This window comes from Acanthopagrus latus, chromosome 1, assembly GCF_904848185.1.
Source record: "Acanthopagrus latus isolate v.2019 chromosome 1, fAcaLat1.1, whole genome shotgun sequence".
In the NCBI taxonomy this organism is placed as follows: Eukaryota; Metazoa; Chordata; class Actinopteri; order Spariformes; family Sparidae; genus Acanthopagrus; species Acanthopagrus latus.
Genome location: NC_051039.1, coordinates 28,620,443 through 28,638,699, shown reverse-complemented (window position 1 = coordinate 28,638,699; position 18,257 = coordinate 28,620,443). Strand labels below are relative to the sequence as shown.

Sequence of the window (18,257 nt, the reverse complement as noted above, 5' to 3'; positions counted from 1 at the left end):
CATTATGTAGTTTTGGAGAAGTAATTCAAAGTCGGAATTTTATTGTACAATATTAATGAGGTAATGATACAAACTCATAAATATTTATCCTCTCCATAACTGAATACACAAGCTGTTCCCAGCTGTTCCCTGTGCACTGTTTGAAGTGGCAAATATAAATAAAGTAAAACAGTATGAAACTGTGTTGTCAGGTAAGGTCAGTTGGTGTGTTAAGTTTGTTAAAGCACAAAACACCTGTTAATGAATATCTTTCTCTTTTGATTAAAGTTTATTCCCCACAGCTACCTAGTGCACCTTTAAGAAAGTAATTAAGATTAAGATGTGCAAAAATTATATCCATTATATATATATTATTGTACTGCACTGTAGCTTATGTCTGGCTTATGTCTCTAAAGTAAGAAACAACCTCAAATCCAGCTTCTAATTAAAACTCCATCTAGTATCTAAAACTATATACTTTCCTTTGTCTGTAGTTTAAAACATTAGCTTCAAGTCATTTTAAGATTTAATTTTAAACTCTTCATACATATACACCTTACTTACATAGACCTTTTTTATTTTATTTAATGTAACCAGTAATTCTTAAGTCTTGAGTCAGTGAATTAAATCTTATTTATTCATTTTACAAGATGAAAAGAGTGAAAAAAAACAGTATGTATATTATTCATTAACACTGTAAATTTCTTGAAAGTCACTGTACACTACATCCAATACAGCAATATAAACAGAGCTTTGTTTGATATGAACTAAAGAGAATACACAAACAAAGAGACAGAAACAAAAGTAGCAACAAAAAACTGGTGAAAACCCTCATAACTGTCAATTATATGATAACTTCTGCTATGTACATGGAAAATATATTGAGACTTTTATCCTCATGTCCTTCAGCTGACTGTAAAGGTTTGAATTGGCTGTTATCCGTCCTGACGGAGCTTTAAGGCGAGAACGTGGTGGTTGTCTCGGTGTCAGTGGCTCCTGAGCTCCTCCTCCTGCCGCAGGTATACCTGAAGAACCTCTCCTGACTCATGCAGCCCCAGTCCTTTAGCAGCTTCAGGAGGTCATGACGAAACTTCACACCGATGAAGGCGTAGACAAAGGGGTTCAGGCAGCACCTCATGAAGGCCACACACTGGGTGATATCAGTGGCGTAGAGGAGCCTGTTCTCGTAAATGCAGTTTTCAGTTCCTCCTTGTGCTGTGAGTACTGTGTTCCAAAACAGGACCAAGTTATAGGGCACCTGGCTTACCAGGAAGACGGTGACCACGGCGAGAATCACCTTGATGGCCTTATTGCGTTCAAAGTTACGAGCCTGGCAAAGGGTCTGCACAATGCCGCTGTAACAGAAGCACATGACCAGGAACGGGAGGGCAAAAGCCAGAACCATCTGGCTCGACTGGATGGGTACACGGAGCGGGTCACCAGTGCTCGAGAAAGTGGTGCATGTGTTGTTAACAATAGCGGTGTACTTTATTTCCGGTATGGAGAAGATCAGTGCCAACACCCAGATGACAACCGATGACACCTTGCTGAGAGACATTGCTCGGGAGCGGTGGCGGTGAGCGGACACGGCCTTGGCGACGGCGAAGTAGCGGTCAACGCTGATGAAACAGAGAAGCAACATGCTGCTGTAGAGGCTGACCTTGTAAACAGTGTACATGGCCTTGCACACCGCCAGGCCCAGCACCCATTCTGCCATAGAGCTCGCTGCCCAGAAGGGGAGAGACAGAGCAAAGAGCAGATCTGCAAAGGACAGGTTGAGCAGGAACACATCTGTCATGGTCTTGAGACGCTTGAAGTAGAAAAAGGTGAGGATGACCAGTAGGTTTCCTGCCAGGCCCAGAAAGCAGATGATGGAGAAGAACGATGGCATGAACCAGAGGCGGAACAGGCGGTTGGAATCTTTGTTACAAACCATGATATAATCGTCGTAATTTATACTGGGAATGTCATAGTCTTGGTAGTTTATGGTGGTTGTATTGTTTCCTTGCTGAGACAAGCAGGACTGTAATTAAAAGACAGATTAAATAATCAAATAAATGCAAGTAAAAACAATGACAATACCTGCTCTTTACTGAACTCTCCCACCCCCAACCCTCACCCCTGACATTTTGTTTTTTGGTATACCTTTACCATCCACTTCCTTAGAGGAAATTGTACTTGGTGGAAGGTTGTGGTTAGTTCGTTACTTGTTTTTTTCACCTCAAAGTGGATACCAATTGCTACAAACATTTGTCAACATCTTGTTATCTTTCATGTCTACAACTGTAATAAGAGGTCCTACACTGTGTTTTTCTTACCTTAACATTCATTAACCATATCAGCACAGCTGGCAGAAGCTTTCGGATATCTGAAAAACACATGGAGTGAATTTAACACTGTTACAGTATGATGATAACGTCCTTAAGAAGTAATTCACTGTGCGGACAATCGTTATGTGCAATATTAGGATCAGTTAAAGGGGGAACTTTGATTAAGTACTACAGTCACAACAGATCACAATAGGAGGGTCCGACTGAGGCAGCAAAAGGCCAAAATATCCTGAATTGTATTAGTATGGATTAAAAAGAAATGCAACCCATAGCATCTTTCATTAAACCCTACCTGCGTGGTAACTGCCTACACCTTTCAAACTCTTTAACCCTAGTTTGTAACCCAGTCTTGCTGTTACTATGGTGCAGTCTCAAAGCTGAAACTGAGAATCTGGTGACATTATCAGGGTAATTTTCTTAGACTTCACAAAGGCATTTTACAAGTGTTCTCACAGGTTGAGTAGTACTCCTCACTACCAGTTCACTAACCTGTAAATGGAAAATTGGTGGACTTCCCCTTTTCTTATTTTCCGATCTTATGATCTTACTATTCTTATTTCCAAAGTAATGAGCCTCCTGTTAAATCAGTGGTAATGTGAATTCAAATCAGCTCATTGACAAAAAGGATTAGTTTAGCATTTTTGACGAAGCTCACAGTAGTAATCATCAGTCCCAATGTTAATGTTACATTTTATTAAAGTGCACCATTAATCAGATAACTTATATATTAATAAACTCTTTATTTTTATACATTTTCTCTAGTTGCAAATGAGGTCAGACAGAAACCTTTTTTTTAAACTACCATTGTTATTATTTGGTGCAGTTATAATATTAGATATTATTATTTAGTAGTGACAGTGGTTGGCAGATTTCTTCTACATCAAAAATAAGGTTGGCTGATATATGACTACACTTCTGACTGATTTACAGATACATGAAGTGAACCACACCAAATGTTTCTGTGGTGCCACGTTGTGTTCACTTCAATCATTTGGAGCACATTGATGAACAGGTTAAATGTAGCTTAAAACGGTTACATATTGTTTTCACTCCCTGGTAGCAAAAACACTTGTCACTGATTATTTTGATACCAGAAGTCTAAAAATGTTTTTTTTTTTCTCCAGATTTGCACTTTAAATTATTAAGATTAACGTTTAAATTCTTGAGGTTATCGTCTTAAACACGATTGTTCTGATGCATTCATTCACAACTACTTACGCAATATTATTTTAAATGTCTTACTGTCTAAATGTCTAGTTAAACTCCAGTAAGGTACTCACCGCTGACAGAAGTCATGTTGACTGAGAGTAGTATGCTGTAGGTAAGCCACTCGACACAGATGAGATGAATGTCTGTGTGTGGTGGTGGTTTCCCCGTGTTGAGATGAAAAAGGAAAAAAAAAAAAAACTGCTGTTTTTTTTTCAGGACTTGAGTGTCATGTGAGAAACCACACAACTGAACTGTGTACAAAAAAGAAACTACTATTACAGATAGTGAATTTTCAATGTATGGTTTATTAAAAATTTGAATTAGATATGTTCAAACAACAATGTCTATCATTAGGCAATAATATGTAACTGTCAGGCAACTTTGACATTAAAATGTTATATGGAGACCACTAGCCACTGTGATTCAAAAGATAGAAATATAACCACTTCCTGTTACACAAGTCCCTTTATTATTAATCTGCGTTCTGAGGGGCAACATTATATTTATACTAAGATTAAAAAATGTCTGCTATACCAAATGATTGTGGTAGAATCTACTCTTAAAGACGTATCACGTTTGCATGAAAGGGACTACCTGAGAGGGAGCGGGGGTTAAGGAAAAAAAGTCTTGAATGCAAATGAGGTATTTCAGGCTTCCTGTTAGTGAAACTATGATTGTTCAAAGCTACACACTACAGCCAGTAGATTGTAGACTGTTCATCAGACTACTTTTTGATTCCCCACAAAACTATTATTTTACAGTAAAACATGGAGCAAACATATAAAGCTATGTATTTATTTAAATGTTAATGTTGACAAGACATCTTGCTTTTTAAAGAGATCATTTTATGTGCTGGGGGTTATATTTCCTTTTTCTTTTTGTGATTATTATAGACTTGGACAGTAGATGAGGTCTTGCAAACTTACCCTTTAGCCCACTAGGTCACAGGAGCTTACAGCTTTCTGCACACCTGTATCTCTGCGGTTGTGGTTTGTAGCTTTCACTTGAGGCAGTTCTAACCACATGGTACAAAACGTAGCAAGCTGCAATGCTGTGGACATTTTTCACATTCAAACAAAAGCACAGTAAAATCTGATAACTAAAATGATGTCACAAGAGGTTGCATCTAGAGACAATACTGAGCAGAAACATTCAATCACCTGTCAGGTCTTCAGGATGTAATGCTGAAATGTGTTTCATGCACAACTGAACATTCAAGAAGAATGCTAGTTCTGCACTAAAAAACAGGAAATCAGAATAATTCCCTCTCATCTTACCCACTTCCCTTACCTGTACTGTGCAAAGGACAAAGTGCTCTATGCAAGCACTACATGCAACAATGAATGTTTGGCACAAGCCTCAACCAACCTTTATACACTGATTAGATCATTTATGGACCAAAGTTTAAGTTTTGCATTAATCTGTTAAAATCAATTTTATACATTTTAAGTGATGCACATTTGTGCCATACATTTTGATTTATATTCATTTATACTAAAAATGACACATTTTTTCAGGGTAGAAAAGTTTATTGGTATAAATATGCAAAAGGAAATTCATTTTAAGACTGCATGTTTATGACTGTTCTTCAAGCTGTTTTACAACATGTGAATCCATGTCTAATCAAACCTCGTTACACTGTGTACACAATTACGGTACATTTAAAAGTCTGAAAATTGCAATATTGATCATAACACAAATGTTCTAAGCGTACTGCTTTTGATTTGATTGACAGCAAGCAAACTTGAGAACACTGGTAGTTGAGCATTGTACAGCATTGATGATCATATGATATATCTAATGGATGGACTTGGCCAGGCCCAGCACAACCAATGCACAAGTATAATAAAAATGCTTATAATAAATAACAAAAGTGACTACTACTAATGACTACAAACTCCTGAGACAATACTGTCACTGTAATACTGATACAGAGAGTAAACAAATATTCTCCTGACAAGGAGATGGTCACCCAGCTCCACTCTTCACAAGTATGCAAACTTATTTCAAAACAATTGCAACATGCAAAAATAACAATGAAAGCAATAATGACACTACAATACAAAGGACAACTTTAAATATAACACTGAGCAATGTCTGTTTTATGCAACAGCTTTTTTCACATAGCAAGTCTTAATTTGTGACGATCTGGGAACTGCCAGACATAGTGCTAGAGATATGTATCAATATGTGCTGAAAAGGGCCTGAATGGGTTCTTCGGTGCTTTCACATGGGCTTATGTGGCACTTATTTTCGACAGGACCATTGCTTTGTCGGCTTCAAGTGCTTTACTTTTCATTCATTTATTTGTATTCAGCGAATGTATGTGAGTCTTAGGCTTTCAAACTCAAACTTTCATCACTGCCTCAAGCTTATTAAGCCCATCTGAACGCTTTGACAAACTGAGATGATACTGTGCAATATATGTTCTCAGAGGATGATATCAGAGCCTAGCAGATATAATGACAGCCTTACAATTCACAAACAGTCAGGCGATGAACTCAGTTGGCTGCTCTTGCTTTGCTTGGCCCCTCTGATGGCTCACTAGTCGGGGCATCTTCTGTCTGAGCAGAGGTGGTCTCTGAGCCTGTGTTACTGTCGCTGGTTCCCTCCTCCATTGCTCCCTCTGGGACGCTCTCCTTGTCCTCTGACACCCCCTCCTCACTGCCTAGGTGAACCTCAGGCTCCTCTGAGGTCTTGGGCTTCCCTAAGTCAAGAAAAAACACAAGACATGATGTTAAAAAAAAAACAAAAGTCAGAGGGAGACCATCAGTTGATAGGTGGATAAGGCAACTCAAATTTTTATCCTGACCAACACTAGCCTTTTTGCAGTGACCTCAAAAGGCACCAAATTGAGCAAAAACAAAAGATGCAGCTTAACATTGGAGGCTTTCACCACACTGCTTGAGCAGCCGAGTTCAAATCATAATTTTGCCTGTTTGACTCAAAGTTAGATGAAACGTTGCTCACAGTCAAGATGTGGTCAGCATGGTCTCTCTGAATGTTATTACGTTTCAATTAATGTTTGCACTGCAAGCCATCAAAATATCAGTGTAACAACTAGTCCACCTTTTAAGCTGAAACTAGCATTTTAAAAGACAGGTTAGCCTATGTTTGTTCACTATTTCATATGACTGTCTGAGGTGGAATTTAGTAGAGGTCTGGAGTTAGTAGTTAGTGTGCACGTTTTCTTGCCTATAGTCTCATTTTAGAGTTTGTATCCAGGTTCCATGGTCCTGTTTTAGGGTTAATGTTTAATCTAAAAGGATGTTTTAGAGGTGCTTGATTCTATTACACGTTACTGGAGCTGTAGTTAATTTGGTTTAAGGCAGGAAGAGTTGTCATTGTGCAATGTCTGTTCTGAGGAGCCTGCTGCTGCTGCTGCTTCTTCTAGCAGGTGGCTGGTGGTGGATGGTGGTGGTGCTGGTGTGATGGTTATGTTACTGCCAGCGATCGCTGGTAAGTTTGGTCAATATTTTATTGTCTCCCTGTCTTGTAAATGTGTATGCCCCTAAATTAGACAATGTAGGGTTTTTTTAAACAGTTGCTTTCACTGTTGGGCCTCAACACATATTCTCTCATACTTAGCGGTAATTTCAAATGTTGGCTACACCTCGTTTTAGACAGATCCTCTACTAACCCTGGCACAATAAGTAAATCAGCCTCCTTCATTCAAGCCTATCTCTGATTAATTTGTCTACAATGTGTGGCGCTCTCTACATCCAAACGAAAGCAAATACTCATTCTTCTCGCATGTCCATCACTCATACACGAGAATTGATTAATTTTTCATAGATAACCAAGTTGTCCAGCTGGATCAGGCCTGTGTTTATCAGAGAATAGTCATTTCTGACCAAGCTCCTGTGGTTTTAACCAGAGGAACAGGCACTGCCAGTATAATTCAACTCTGCTGTCAGATGATCAATTTATGGAGAGGGAGCCTTTTCCCCAATACTAATATATCCCATGAAGCAATATGCTTGAGCGCAAGGCCAGAATATCTCTTAGATCTGAATGCCAAATAGCCACATATCTTCAGGTCACTCGCAAATTAATGAAACATTCAGGGAATTTTATTCCAAGCATTACACGTCAGAGTTTAATGCAATTCTTCTTAAGCTGTCTCAATATTTCCAAACATTCATAAGACTTCAGGAAGAGGTTGGCAGAGCCCATATCACAGGCAGAAATTGTTGTAGCCATTTCCTCAATGCAGTCAGGCAAGAGTCCAGGTTCCAATTGTTTCCTGGCAGAATTTTTTAAGACATGCTCTTCACTGCTCTCCCCACAGTTGTGCTCGGTCCTATCTGAATCCTGCAGACAAGTTTCTCTTCTGCTCTCATTTTCCATGTCTCATATCACTTTTATTGCCCAATCCAATGAGCCTCCTACGGGCCTATCTTCCCCTTAAACACAGACGCTAAGATCTTATCTCAGGTCCTAGCTTGGAGACATGAAAACGTCATCCCTACATCTATCTATTAAAACAAGAAAGCTCTGTCTGTCTGTGTGTGCGCCTGAAATATCTCTGCAGATCAGGATCAGACTGACCTGAGATTTTCAACATGGCTCCTACGTGGTTGAAGGGTGTGCAACATTGGATTTGTCTGGACTACAAACATACCATTAATAAATTATTTAATAAATTACTTAGGAATTCCACCAGCCTTGTCAACCTTGCCATGCCCCCTGAATGTATGCACACCAGAGCCAATCACTGCAGAGCTCACCCCCATGCCCCACCTCCTGTGTTCCGAGTCTCAAACAATACACCTTAAGAAACAAGCTACTTTGAGTGGACATATATGCGAGAAACACAACAAAACATGAATCAGAATCAGATACTTGCACAGAACATTGGTATGCGAGAGAAAAACAGAAAATTGTCCAAAAGGCAGACTGCAGTTCCAGCACACTTTGTTCACCAAAGCTACCGCTAAAAGTGATGCAGGAGTGAATGCTAGCTTTGTTGTGGCTGAAGTGTCCAAGTGCTTATCAGTTTGTCAAGAAACACCATCGCAGACCGAGTTAAGGAAATGGCAGACAATCCGACAACACAGCTGGCCAAAGAGTCACACGGTTACCTGGCTTTTTCATTAGCTGCTGATTAAAGCACTGACAACACAGATACAGCACGTCTGTCTGTTTTCATAGACTTCACTGTCAGCGAGGAGCTCTTGGATGTAGCTGCCATGCATGGGACGACAACAGGCAGGAACATTTTTGACGCAGTGTAGAGGTCTGTGAGTAAAATGAAATAACCCTGGGAAAAGTTGGTGGGGCTAACTACCGATGGCGCACCTGCAATGTGTGGAGGAAAAACGGGCTTGGTTGGACTAGTTTATATCCAAAGACCAAACTGACTTTGTCAAAAGCAAACACTCATACTTTAACAATTATTTGATATCATCTATAAGTCTCTGAATGTGTTTTATCTCTTAATGCCAAGGAAGCATTTGATGGTGCTGAATGGAACTAGATATTAGCTGTGCTAGGAGAATTTGGTTCTGGACCAAACTTTACTTCATGGATTAAGCTGCTATATTCCCTCAATTCTAACAAACTCCCAGCAGTCAAGAATGTTTGATTCATGCTGTCAGGGGCACGCTCTGATTCGCTTTTCGATTTGTCCATTGAACCACTTGCCACTGCTTTTCGTAATTGTAAGGACATGTCTGGTTTTTGGAGAGGCAACACAAAGCATAGGGTCTCACACTATATTGACAACCTTTTGCTTTTTGTCTTGAACCCAGGTAACTCATTGCCCTCTGCTCTGTTGCTGCAAAGTCAGTTTGGTTGATATTCACTATATATATATATATATATATATATATATATATATATATATATATATATATATATATATATATATATATATATATATATATATATATATATATATATATATATATATATATATATATATATGCATCTCGGTTCAGACGGTGGAATAACGGCACTGTGCCGCTATACTGCTAGCTCAGCGCCACTATACTCATTTTCACTGTTAGCTTTATAGTGGGTGTTTGTGGACTGCTGCGGTCTTCTTGTAGAAAAAAGCGATTCTGTTTTACGTTTTGGTCTTTCTTTTACAGTCAGCCCGAAAGCCCTGATTGGGTTGCGATGGAACTACACTCAGACGATAATCTGTCTATTCTTGCATTCTTTGGGTACCCATTTCCACTCCCCACAATTAAATCAGAAAGCTGGTGGGGAAACACTCCTTTAGGATACGGGCTAGTACTTGTACTAGTACTTTGGCTTTGTACATCTTTTTTCTTCCAAGCCAGTATTAGATGGAGATTTTTCACACTCTAGCTCGGGTATTACAGTGAATGTCAAAACCAAACTCACTGGCTCTGTTTGGGGTCACTGGGGGGAGAAGTTATTATCGGTGGAAAAATAACATACTTCGTTTCCCTTCTGGCTCGTCAAGCAATCCTGCTCAGGTGGAGGGACACTGTCCCTCCCGATCACACACAGTGGTTGGGGAACATCATTTCCTGCTTAAAACTTGAGAAAATCAGATACTCACTTCAATTTTTGAACCGGAAATTCCAGGAAGCATAGGGGCCTTTTTTAACTACATTCCAGACCCTGCAAATGCTTCATTTTTAAGTACAGCTTAGCTACATTACCCACTCATTCAGTGCAAGTCCTTGGTCTGGCAGGTAGATATTAATATGTATCGCTCACTTGCAGTGACTGGGTAGGAATTGTTTGTTTTATATACAGCGTATATAGAGTACATCCTTTGGTTTGTTTTATTTGATTTATGTTCATTGACTTTCTGTTTTTGCGTTGACATTGGTGCCAGCTGCTGTTATTATATACTCACACTTGTTTCACATTTCTTTTCAGTGACTGAACAGCACTGCACTTTTATTATTCCCGTCACAACCTTAAAAAAACAAAACCAAAAAAACAGTAATATAGCAGAAGGCACAAATCATGTCCAGTATTGCTCACCTGGTGTGTCAGTGGTGCTGGATTCTGTGTCCTCTCCTTCCTTGTTGATAGTTTCACTGAGAGAGTTTTGCTGGGACTTGTTGCCATGTGTTGCACAAATGTGCTTTTCTTCCTCTGCTAAGACACAGGTTGGGGCCTCTCTTGCACCTCGGTCTCCTGCATCCTTCTCTCGTTCTGCCATCCGTTTGCGGGCTGCCTCTTCTGCTGCAGCAATCTCTGCAGAAATCTTCTCCATGTCCACTTCCACCTTCATACAACACAGCTTAGGAAGACAGTCATGGGGGATTTAATGTTGAAAGCTAAAAAACAATTGTTGCACTCTGAGCATGCTTTAAATTAACATTCTTTACATGTAACTGCACCAAATGAGCACATATTTCTGTTCTTAACTACAGTTTAATGAAGTGAATCAATGCTGTACAAATTGCTGTAAAAGGACAAATTGCGCCATCTGTTGTGCACAGCAGACAGTGCATTTGAATGTGCAGTGCTGCATCTCATTTCAGAACAACAGTTATTATTGGGGCTACAAATTGTAAACGATGACAGATATATGATTGCCAGAACATGTGGATGGAGTTAGCAGCAGCTGGTGGCTGTAAGGCAGATGTAGGCTGGCACATAACCAGAGCTGCGCACGGTACAGCCACACATGCAAAATTAAGCTTGCGTGCAAGTAAGCAATGACCAAACTCCATGTAGAAGATGCCGTACCCTTTTGAGCTCATTTGTGAATGACTCTGTAGCATCGATGAATTTTCTTTTCTTGTCCTGGTGGCGGTCTTCAATTTGAAGCAACTCTGCCTCCAACTTTCTCTGTCACAAAAGACACACAGACGCTGTCATTAGCACACAAAACACAAAGGTTTCTGCTAAATGCCACCGTCATGTGAACATTAGACGACCATAAATTAATGTACCTGATGAACCATTAAAGACTGGACTTGCCGTTTCAGGACCTGCATGCGAGCAGTTGTAACAACTGAGCGCACATCTGGGACTACGCTCTCACTCAGGATCTCACTGATCAGACGGTGGTTGCGTTGGAAACGAGATGCAGCTGAGTGCTTTATTGAAAACCCATCGTCGTAATCTGTAGAAATGGAAAGCATCTGAGTTGTTAGTATTTTCCAAGCAAATATATTTTCACACACCTGTCGAAGGGCAAAGAGCAGAGATTCAACAGTCATCAACACCGAGTATGAAAAGCTTCTACAAACTATGGCACAAATGATACAAAACATATGATACAAGTGCTGTTGTATCAGGGCACTATAAACAAAAATGGGATATTGCTCAATATTTATATACAGAGTTAGAGTTAAATATAGACCATTATGTCAAAATACATCCTTAAGCAAAGCGGAACCGTTATTGTTAGGTGAATTGGACAAGCGGTTAATTACAACCCACTGTATGTGGACAGATGTAGTCTGCAATTTTCATTTGTCAGCAAATGTTGGTCTTAAATGTATACTCCTTTGCCATTTAAATACTGTGCTTTCATACAATAATCTCCTCTAGTTACTTTTTCCACACTAAAGAATTAGGTCCAGGTGGATTCAAATGGCATCTTCTATATATTCTATGTATATGAGAGAGAGATATAGATATAGATATATAGATATAGATAGATGGATATTTGCCTTTATTTTTTTCACTGATGCAATCAGAATAAAATTAAAAACAAGAACATCTTTAAAAGTGTACGTGAAGATAACAGTATCTGTTTACACCAATCCTCAAGTCACTGAATATATTTTTTTAATACTGTCATACACATGGCACTCTTTTGGCTTTGTTGTGTGTTTACTCAGCTAAACCCTTTGTGTGATGACACAAGAGCTCAAAGTGGATATTGCCTGAACTTACAAGCGCTGTGCACACATGTGTGCACACTTGAAACTTTTCAGAGAGCAGAAATGAGTCTCATCTGCCATGTTGAAAGTACTGAAGGTGCTCACATAGGTTCTGAAGGCAGTGTATGAGAATGCAGCTTCTTTTATGTTCACACTTTCATAATTCTGCAGGATTAATGTAATTGCAGGTTATTTTGAATGACAGAATTTAAGTAAAACAATTGTGCTTCCTGAATTTCTAATATTGCCTTGATTACATTACAAACATAGATTATCAACAAATACAGTTAATTCAAGCTAATTTGGTTTTGCTGTTCTACTGCCAAAAACAATCAAAATACAGACTTCTCACAAATTTCAAATTAGAGCATGATAGATCTGTCCTTTGCTTTAGACTTTATGACTCTAGCAGGCACTTTATCTGTGCGAGCTGCTTTGATGCTGTTGAGAATGGGAGAAATGGGGATATGACAGCAGTTTAGAGTCAAATTTCTGACAGACTTTATTTATTACTAAAGCACAATCTCCAAATGTGTAGCCACCAGGAGAGTTAAATCTTATTTAATCATTGACGTACGTGCAGTCTGTTGAGAACATAACCCACTGGGATACCAGCTCTGACATTTTTATGGTCTGGGGTGTTTCTAAATAGCAATTGGTTTTATCTGTAGTTTTCCTGTACATCATTATCTTCTACTGTAACCCAGCCAGACACCGACAAGCATCATTTCCTTGAGGTGGGTGTAACTCTAACGTCTCCTTCTGGCTTTTGTGTCTAACGTGTGTGTGTGTGTGTGTGTGTGTGTGTGTGTGTGTGTGTGTGTCTTTAAAACAACAGAGAAAAGAATGTAAATTTTGCAATTATGTCTAAACCAATGGCAAGAATATCTTCAAAATGTAAACAGTTGTGGAAAACAAAGACACATTTTGTTTCATTTTGCAGCTTCAAGGCAGAAATGGCATTTCAAAGGTAGCATTACCAAAAATGTGGACAGTTGTAGCAGTGTAGGAGGAGGGGAAAAGATAACAGTCTCTGGGTGTGCGGACTGGTAACTCTGTGTGGTCGTGCTACAGTAATTACAGTTCTGTCACAGTGCTCTAAACCTTGGGAGACAAAGCATTTAGCTGAGTGGCCTTACCATCTGGATCCTCCGCTGGCTGAATGCTCATGTAAGGCTCTCCCTTGTCCAGTCTGGACTGCCTCTGGCGGCTCTCCTCTTCCAGAGCTGCCTCTGCCCGGCTTTTTGCATTGACATAGGCCAGGTAGGCTGGCGAATTGTGATAGGCCTTCATGCTCTCATTATACTCAATCTATGGTGGAAAAGATGACAGGAATGACAAGGAAACAGAGAAGGCAAACAGACACTACATGTGGACCCTTGTTCAATCAACTAGAGCAACATAAGGAAAGAAGAGGTTTACTGAGGACTGTTAGGAAGGAAAGGATGACTGGAGGGACCCACAATTCTGGGAGACACATCTAAAGGTCACCCATCAGAAAAAAAACCATAAACACCCCTTGTAAAACAACCAACCTTCTCTGCTTCGTAGTCATTCAAATAATCCTGTTTCTCCTCATCAGTGAGGTCCCTCCACATGCCACCGATTATCTTCCCAATTTCCCATAGCTTCAGATCAGGATTGGAGGCTTTTACTTGATCCCAAACCTGGTGATGAGAACCAGACATGGGTGTGGGGTTGGGTTGGGTTGGAGGGGCATTAAGTGGTTATCTCTTTGCAGAGAGGTCACAAACCAGAGGAGGCCGTGTGCTTTAAGCTCCATCTCCAAGTTGATAAATCCCACTATGTGGTGTGGACAATCCTAGCTGAGTCTTGACTTAATATGGCTTCACACCTAACTCCATAAACAACTAGTAGTGTCTCAAACAAAATGTATGTCTCACTGATTCTGAGCTGATAGAGTATCTTAAAAGCAAACATCCCTGTCTTCCAGCAGAGCACATGATGATGCAAAAAGTAGCAATTATACACTGTGCACTTACCTTCCGACTATATCTCATATATGGCATCAGTGGCTTATCAGGCGGCTTGGGTGGCTTTGGGATATTTATTCCAGAGGAATTCTGGTAAACAAAGAAAAGTCACCTTAAGGCATTGTTGATGTTGAGTGATCAGACAACCTTTCAAACACTTTTGCTAAGCTAGGCTGAGAACACTTGTGAAAATATGTGCAGGTGCATAGTTTGCTATTTTCGTATTAAACTATATAGAAAACCAAAAATGAGACTTGGAATCAAATACAATATGCATCAAAGTAAATTTGTGTCACTGAAATTAAAATAATGTAATTAGTCAGTTCGAGGCCAAACATAAGTCAGGAACCCTGCAGAGTACAATGGAATAGCGCTGACTGTGAAAAAAATACAAAAATCTCACTTAAGCGGAGATTTGCCCGTAATGCCATTATCAGAATCAGCCAACCACAGCTTGCATGCAGTGACTAAATTACTGCTCAGCAGCCAGAGCCATGCTGAGCTGCGAGTTTGTAATACCATGGCAACACTGATGGCATGGGTTACTTAGGCTGTCGGAAATGCAGACTTTGAAAGGCAGGTGGTATTTGAACACACACAGATGGACTTTTGGCCAATCTGCACTGTGATGGAGGTAGCAGAGGGAGATTGGAATGACACTCATTTCAGATTCATTCTCAGTCATGGATTAATGTTAGGCTTCTTATACTGACTATTCTGCAGTATCGGCTATGTGCATGGTGGAAATGCAAAAATGCATCTAATGCCATTTGCTCTAAGCAAAATTTAACTTGTGAAAATGCAACTGATGCTTACTAGGCTTATCCTGTGTCTTACTTTGCCAAACTTAACTTATGGATTCTAATATCTCCACTTCTATCTGCCTGACATTTTCAATCACTTAGTTTACTCTATGTTAATATTCATACCGTTACCCGACTGTTGCTGCTTTGGCTCCCTCCCAGTCTGTAGTTGTTGTAGGCAAGGTGGCTGTATGGGTTGTACCCCACAAACCCGGTAGTGTTGGGCATTTGCTGATGGAAACAAATGAGACAGAAATACGGATGAGAAATGACATAAAAGAAGAAGGAGGAGGTGCAAATAAATAATAAGCTGGGAAATGCAAAACAAAGAAACTTGCATTCATGCTAGGGCTATAAGAAAATGATCTCTTCAGAAGCAGTGGTGTATAAGCACATCAGTTTATGTTAATAACAGTTGCGGATTCAACCAAAAAGCTGATCTTTATTAAAAATATATTCTTATAAAGAACCTAGAGTACTCAATTTAAGTCTCAGAACAGCAACATGAAGTGAACCTTGGGTACCCTGAAAACATTTGGTGCAACAGTCATACTTACAGTTGTAGGGGCAGGGGGAGGGGGAGGGGCATAAGATGGTCTCTCTGTTGTGAAACAAAAGGTCCAAATCAAACACCAGCCTTGGTCCAGTGAACCAACAGACAATTTACAATCCTCTGGGTTATTTAACCATTGAAGTTACCATCTGCCAATTATATTTACAACAAATGATTTCTTTCTATATGAAATAAAAACCATCAATGACAAACTAGGCCTATATCAGCGGAATTCTGTTTTAACCATTAATACACTTCTGATATTGAAGTGTTATGGTTATATGGAAATTAATCTGAATATGCATTTTGATACCATCACCTACAAAGAGTTTAATATGAGAACTAAGGAAAACACTTCCTTCTTACTTGACATCTTTGTTGTGAGGAGTGTGTATCAGTCTACCCCAGTCATTGGCTCTGCAACAAACAGTGGGATAGTGGGAGTCAGTATCGTATGTATGAGAGTAGTTGTGTTGACAGGGTGGTTCAAACATCGCACAAAACAAAGAGATGCCGATGATGAATATGAGACGACAAGGCTGGCTAACGCTGGTGTGCGTTCGATGTTACCTTAGCCTTAGCTTATAGTTAGCTAAACGTGAACACTGATAGTTGGCTGTAACGTACAAGCCATTTCTTGTTAGCAACATAAGTGCATCAGTAACAGCGCTGATTTGCTTCAGGTTGCATAAAATGCCAAAGGAATTACGATTATTTGTTAATTGAAATGACTGAAATAACACTGGTAGCTGGTTTTAGGACGGGCTGGTTTCCACCGTTCATTTGTCCATCTTGAGCTACACCTTTGCGGGATCAAATGAACAAGAAGTAGCGCTAACTTAGCTGGCAAGCTAGCAATAGCATGCTAACGTAGATACAGTCAATGTTTGTTTGTTCAAAGCCAGTTTATTTAGCCTAAAGCGGAAGTCAGTATAAATGGAGCGTTGATCAATGTCCATGACTTAAGGCTACGTGTAATTATACACTAAGGACAGTAAACATACGATAATAATGCAGTGTGTTTAGCCTGGCTCGTCAGTTTAATTCACGTTAAGGTTACATGATCTGAATAACCAGCAGGCTGACGGCTAGCCGGCTACGTAGCTTAGCTGCCTAAGCTAAATGAAAAGAAAATGATATCTCAGATATTAGCATGCAAGAGATAAACAAAATCCTACGGATTCTGATGGTGACAAGCAAGCATGTATGTTGAAGTGCTGGCCAGAAAACTCACCCTGGAACCTTTAGTCCAAACCAAAGAATGTGCGTTGTGACTTTGTGAAGGAGGGCTAACCACCTAGCTCAGAGAAAGAGTCCCCACAATAAACGAATGAAATGGGGTCCACTCATAAGATTCCTGCAGAATCTTCCAGAATTGCACCCCCACCCTCTTCTCATTACAGCTGTTCCTTGCTTCGATGCTGATGCTCATCGCACGCAGCTGTCGCTGCTGCAGCTCTGATTACCGCAGAAACATCTTAATTCTGGGCAGTAGTCATTCCATTCAAAGAAAAGGACATGGTATGAGAACAGCACAGCTAAAGAGGATGTTACATTTTACCTCCATGGCTTCATCTTGAAGTTGCAGATGTAATTGTCAGAGACATATTGAAGCTTGTCTGTTCTCAATTGCATTGAAGCAGCTGACCTACATGGTTACCAGGGCTGCAAAAGTCTATTAAAAAAAAATTTAAAAAAACATGTGCCATGCCAGTCCAGTTACTCCACAGTTTACACTTGTTCTTGTTTATAACAACATAATACTCTCAGGCTATGTTAATATAAAACAAATGTAAATGACTTATTATGCCGTTTATTATTATATATTATGCCACCATGACATAAGTTGCATTATGAACACTTCACAAGCTACTAGCTTATGAGAAAATCAAGGTTGCCCTATTCACTGCTCCTTTGTTTTGAGAACTGAAATACCTTGCATTCTTGTTCACATTGTTCGACAGCTGCCCAGGTCAATAGATGTAATAGTGTGTTCCCCAAAGATAACAGTCCAAATCCTGCAGGATTTAGCCTACATCTCTGTCCATTCAACCTGAGTAGTACTTTTTGGATTTGTTAATTGATTGTGTTTATTGTTAGCTGGTTACTTTATGTTTACTCTGCACACTTTAGAGCTTATTCTATTTCTGCTTGACCTGCCTCCTGTAAAATATGCATACAGACACTGTTGTGATCTGACCTGCAGGTGTGCTGCTTCGTCTTCTTTTCATGCATTAGACAATGGTCAGCAAGCTGGCTGGATGGAATGGGGGACCACATTCTACACATGGCATGGCCAGGACCTTGTTTAGCGTTGGACACCTGTGATGGAGTTCATCAGAAGGTAGGGTGGAGGTCACATGCCAGCTGTAAGCTACTGGGCAGGCTTAACGCAGACACTAACACAGGGCCTCCCAGGCACAGCTGTGGGATTGTGGATGCCCAGAGGCAGAACAGGTCCTGTGACATTTTGAATCAATCAGAGGGAAACCCGTAAAGCTGTTCTTGTGATGCAGATTCAGACCCACTTTGTAAGCCTGTAGAGCTCTCTAAAATAGACT

At 39.9% G+C, this 18,257-nt stretch overlaps 3 protein-coding genes across 15 annotated transcripts in view; 1 reads left to right on the top strand and 2 right to left on the bottom strand.

Moving 5' to 3' along the window:
* The window catches only part of LOC119022627 (zinc finger protein Aiolos-like), a 61,269-nt gene that overhangs the window by 7,755 nt on the left and 35,257 nt on the right, over nucleotides 1-18,257 (top strand). For 4 of the 9 annotated variants that reach the window (XM_037103725.1, XM_037103734.1, XM_037103786.1 and 1 more), the window contains one exon: nucleotides 17,935-18,040. The exons of 2 other annotated variants lie outside the window; for them this stretch is intronic. In XM_037103725.1, the coding sequence (XP_036959620.1) occupies nucleotides 17,935-18,040 (106 nt within the window). Of the gene's footprint in view, nucleotides 1-17,089; nucleotides 17,218-17,902; nucleotides 18,041-18,257 lie in introns of those variants that run through there. 3 more of the 9 variants (XM_037103770.1, XM_037103743.1, XM_037103778.1) reach the window with 3 other exon arrangements.
* On the bottom strand, nucleotides 602-3,699 carry ccr7 (chemokine (C-C motif) receptor 7). Its single transcript, XM_037103869.1, has 3 exons — nucleotides 3,590-3,699; nucleotides 2,298-2,347; nucleotides 602-2,002 (listed from the first exon to the last, which is right to left on the bottom strand). The coding sequence occupies exons 1-3, from the start codon at nucleotides 3,603-3,605 to the stop codon at nucleotides 935-937; spliced, it is 1,134 nt and encodes a 377-aa protein (XP_036959764.1). The 5' UTR covers nucleotides 3,606-3,699; the 3' UTR covers nucleotides 602-934.
* On the bottom strand, nucleotides 5,600-17,069 carry LOC119022670 (SWI/SNF-related matrix-associated actin-dependent regulator of chromatin subfamily E member 1-like). Of its 5 annotated transcripts, none has more exons than XM_037103819.1 (11): nucleotides 16,931-17,069; nucleotides 16,063-16,113; nucleotides 15,701-15,744; nucleotides 15,270-15,374; nucleotides 14,350-14,430; nucleotides 13,882-14,013; nucleotides 13,486-13,657; nucleotides 11,408-11,580; nucleotides 11,202-11,303; nucleotides 10,488-10,749; nucleotides 5,600-6,225 (listed from the first exon to the last, which is right to left on the bottom strand). In XM_037103819.1, exons 2-11 carry the CDS (start codon nucleotides 16,067-16,069, stop codon nucleotides 6,020-6,022), a joined length of 1,284 nt encoding a protein of 427 aa, XP_036959714.1. In that variant the 5' UTR covers nucleotides 16,070-16,113; nucleotides 16,931-17,069; the 3' UTR covers nucleotides 5,600-6,019. The 5 variants fall into 5 exon arrangements, with proteins under 5 accessions (XP_036959714.1, XP_036959732.1, XP_036959723.1 ...); XM_037103837.1 differs by having other exon boundaries at nucleotides 10,488-10,734; XM_037103828.1 differs by having other exon boundaries at nucleotides 15,276-15,374.

Coding starts and splice junctions, on each gene's coding strand:
- ccr7 (XM_037103869.1), bottom strand. Junction 2,003..2,297: donor TATGGTTAATGAATGTTAAG/GTAAGAAAAACA, acceptor TTTTAATTACAG/TCCTGCTTGTCTCAGCAAGG.
- LOC119022670 (XM_037103819.1), bottom strand. Junction 15,375..15,700: donor CTCCCCCTGCCCCTACAACT/GTAAGTATGACT, acceptor TGTTTCCATCAG/CAAATGCCCAACACTACCGG. Junction 11,581..13,485: donor GCCAGCGGAGGATCCAGATG/GTAAGGCCACTC, acceptor CCATTTCTACAG/ATTACGACGATGGGTTTTCA.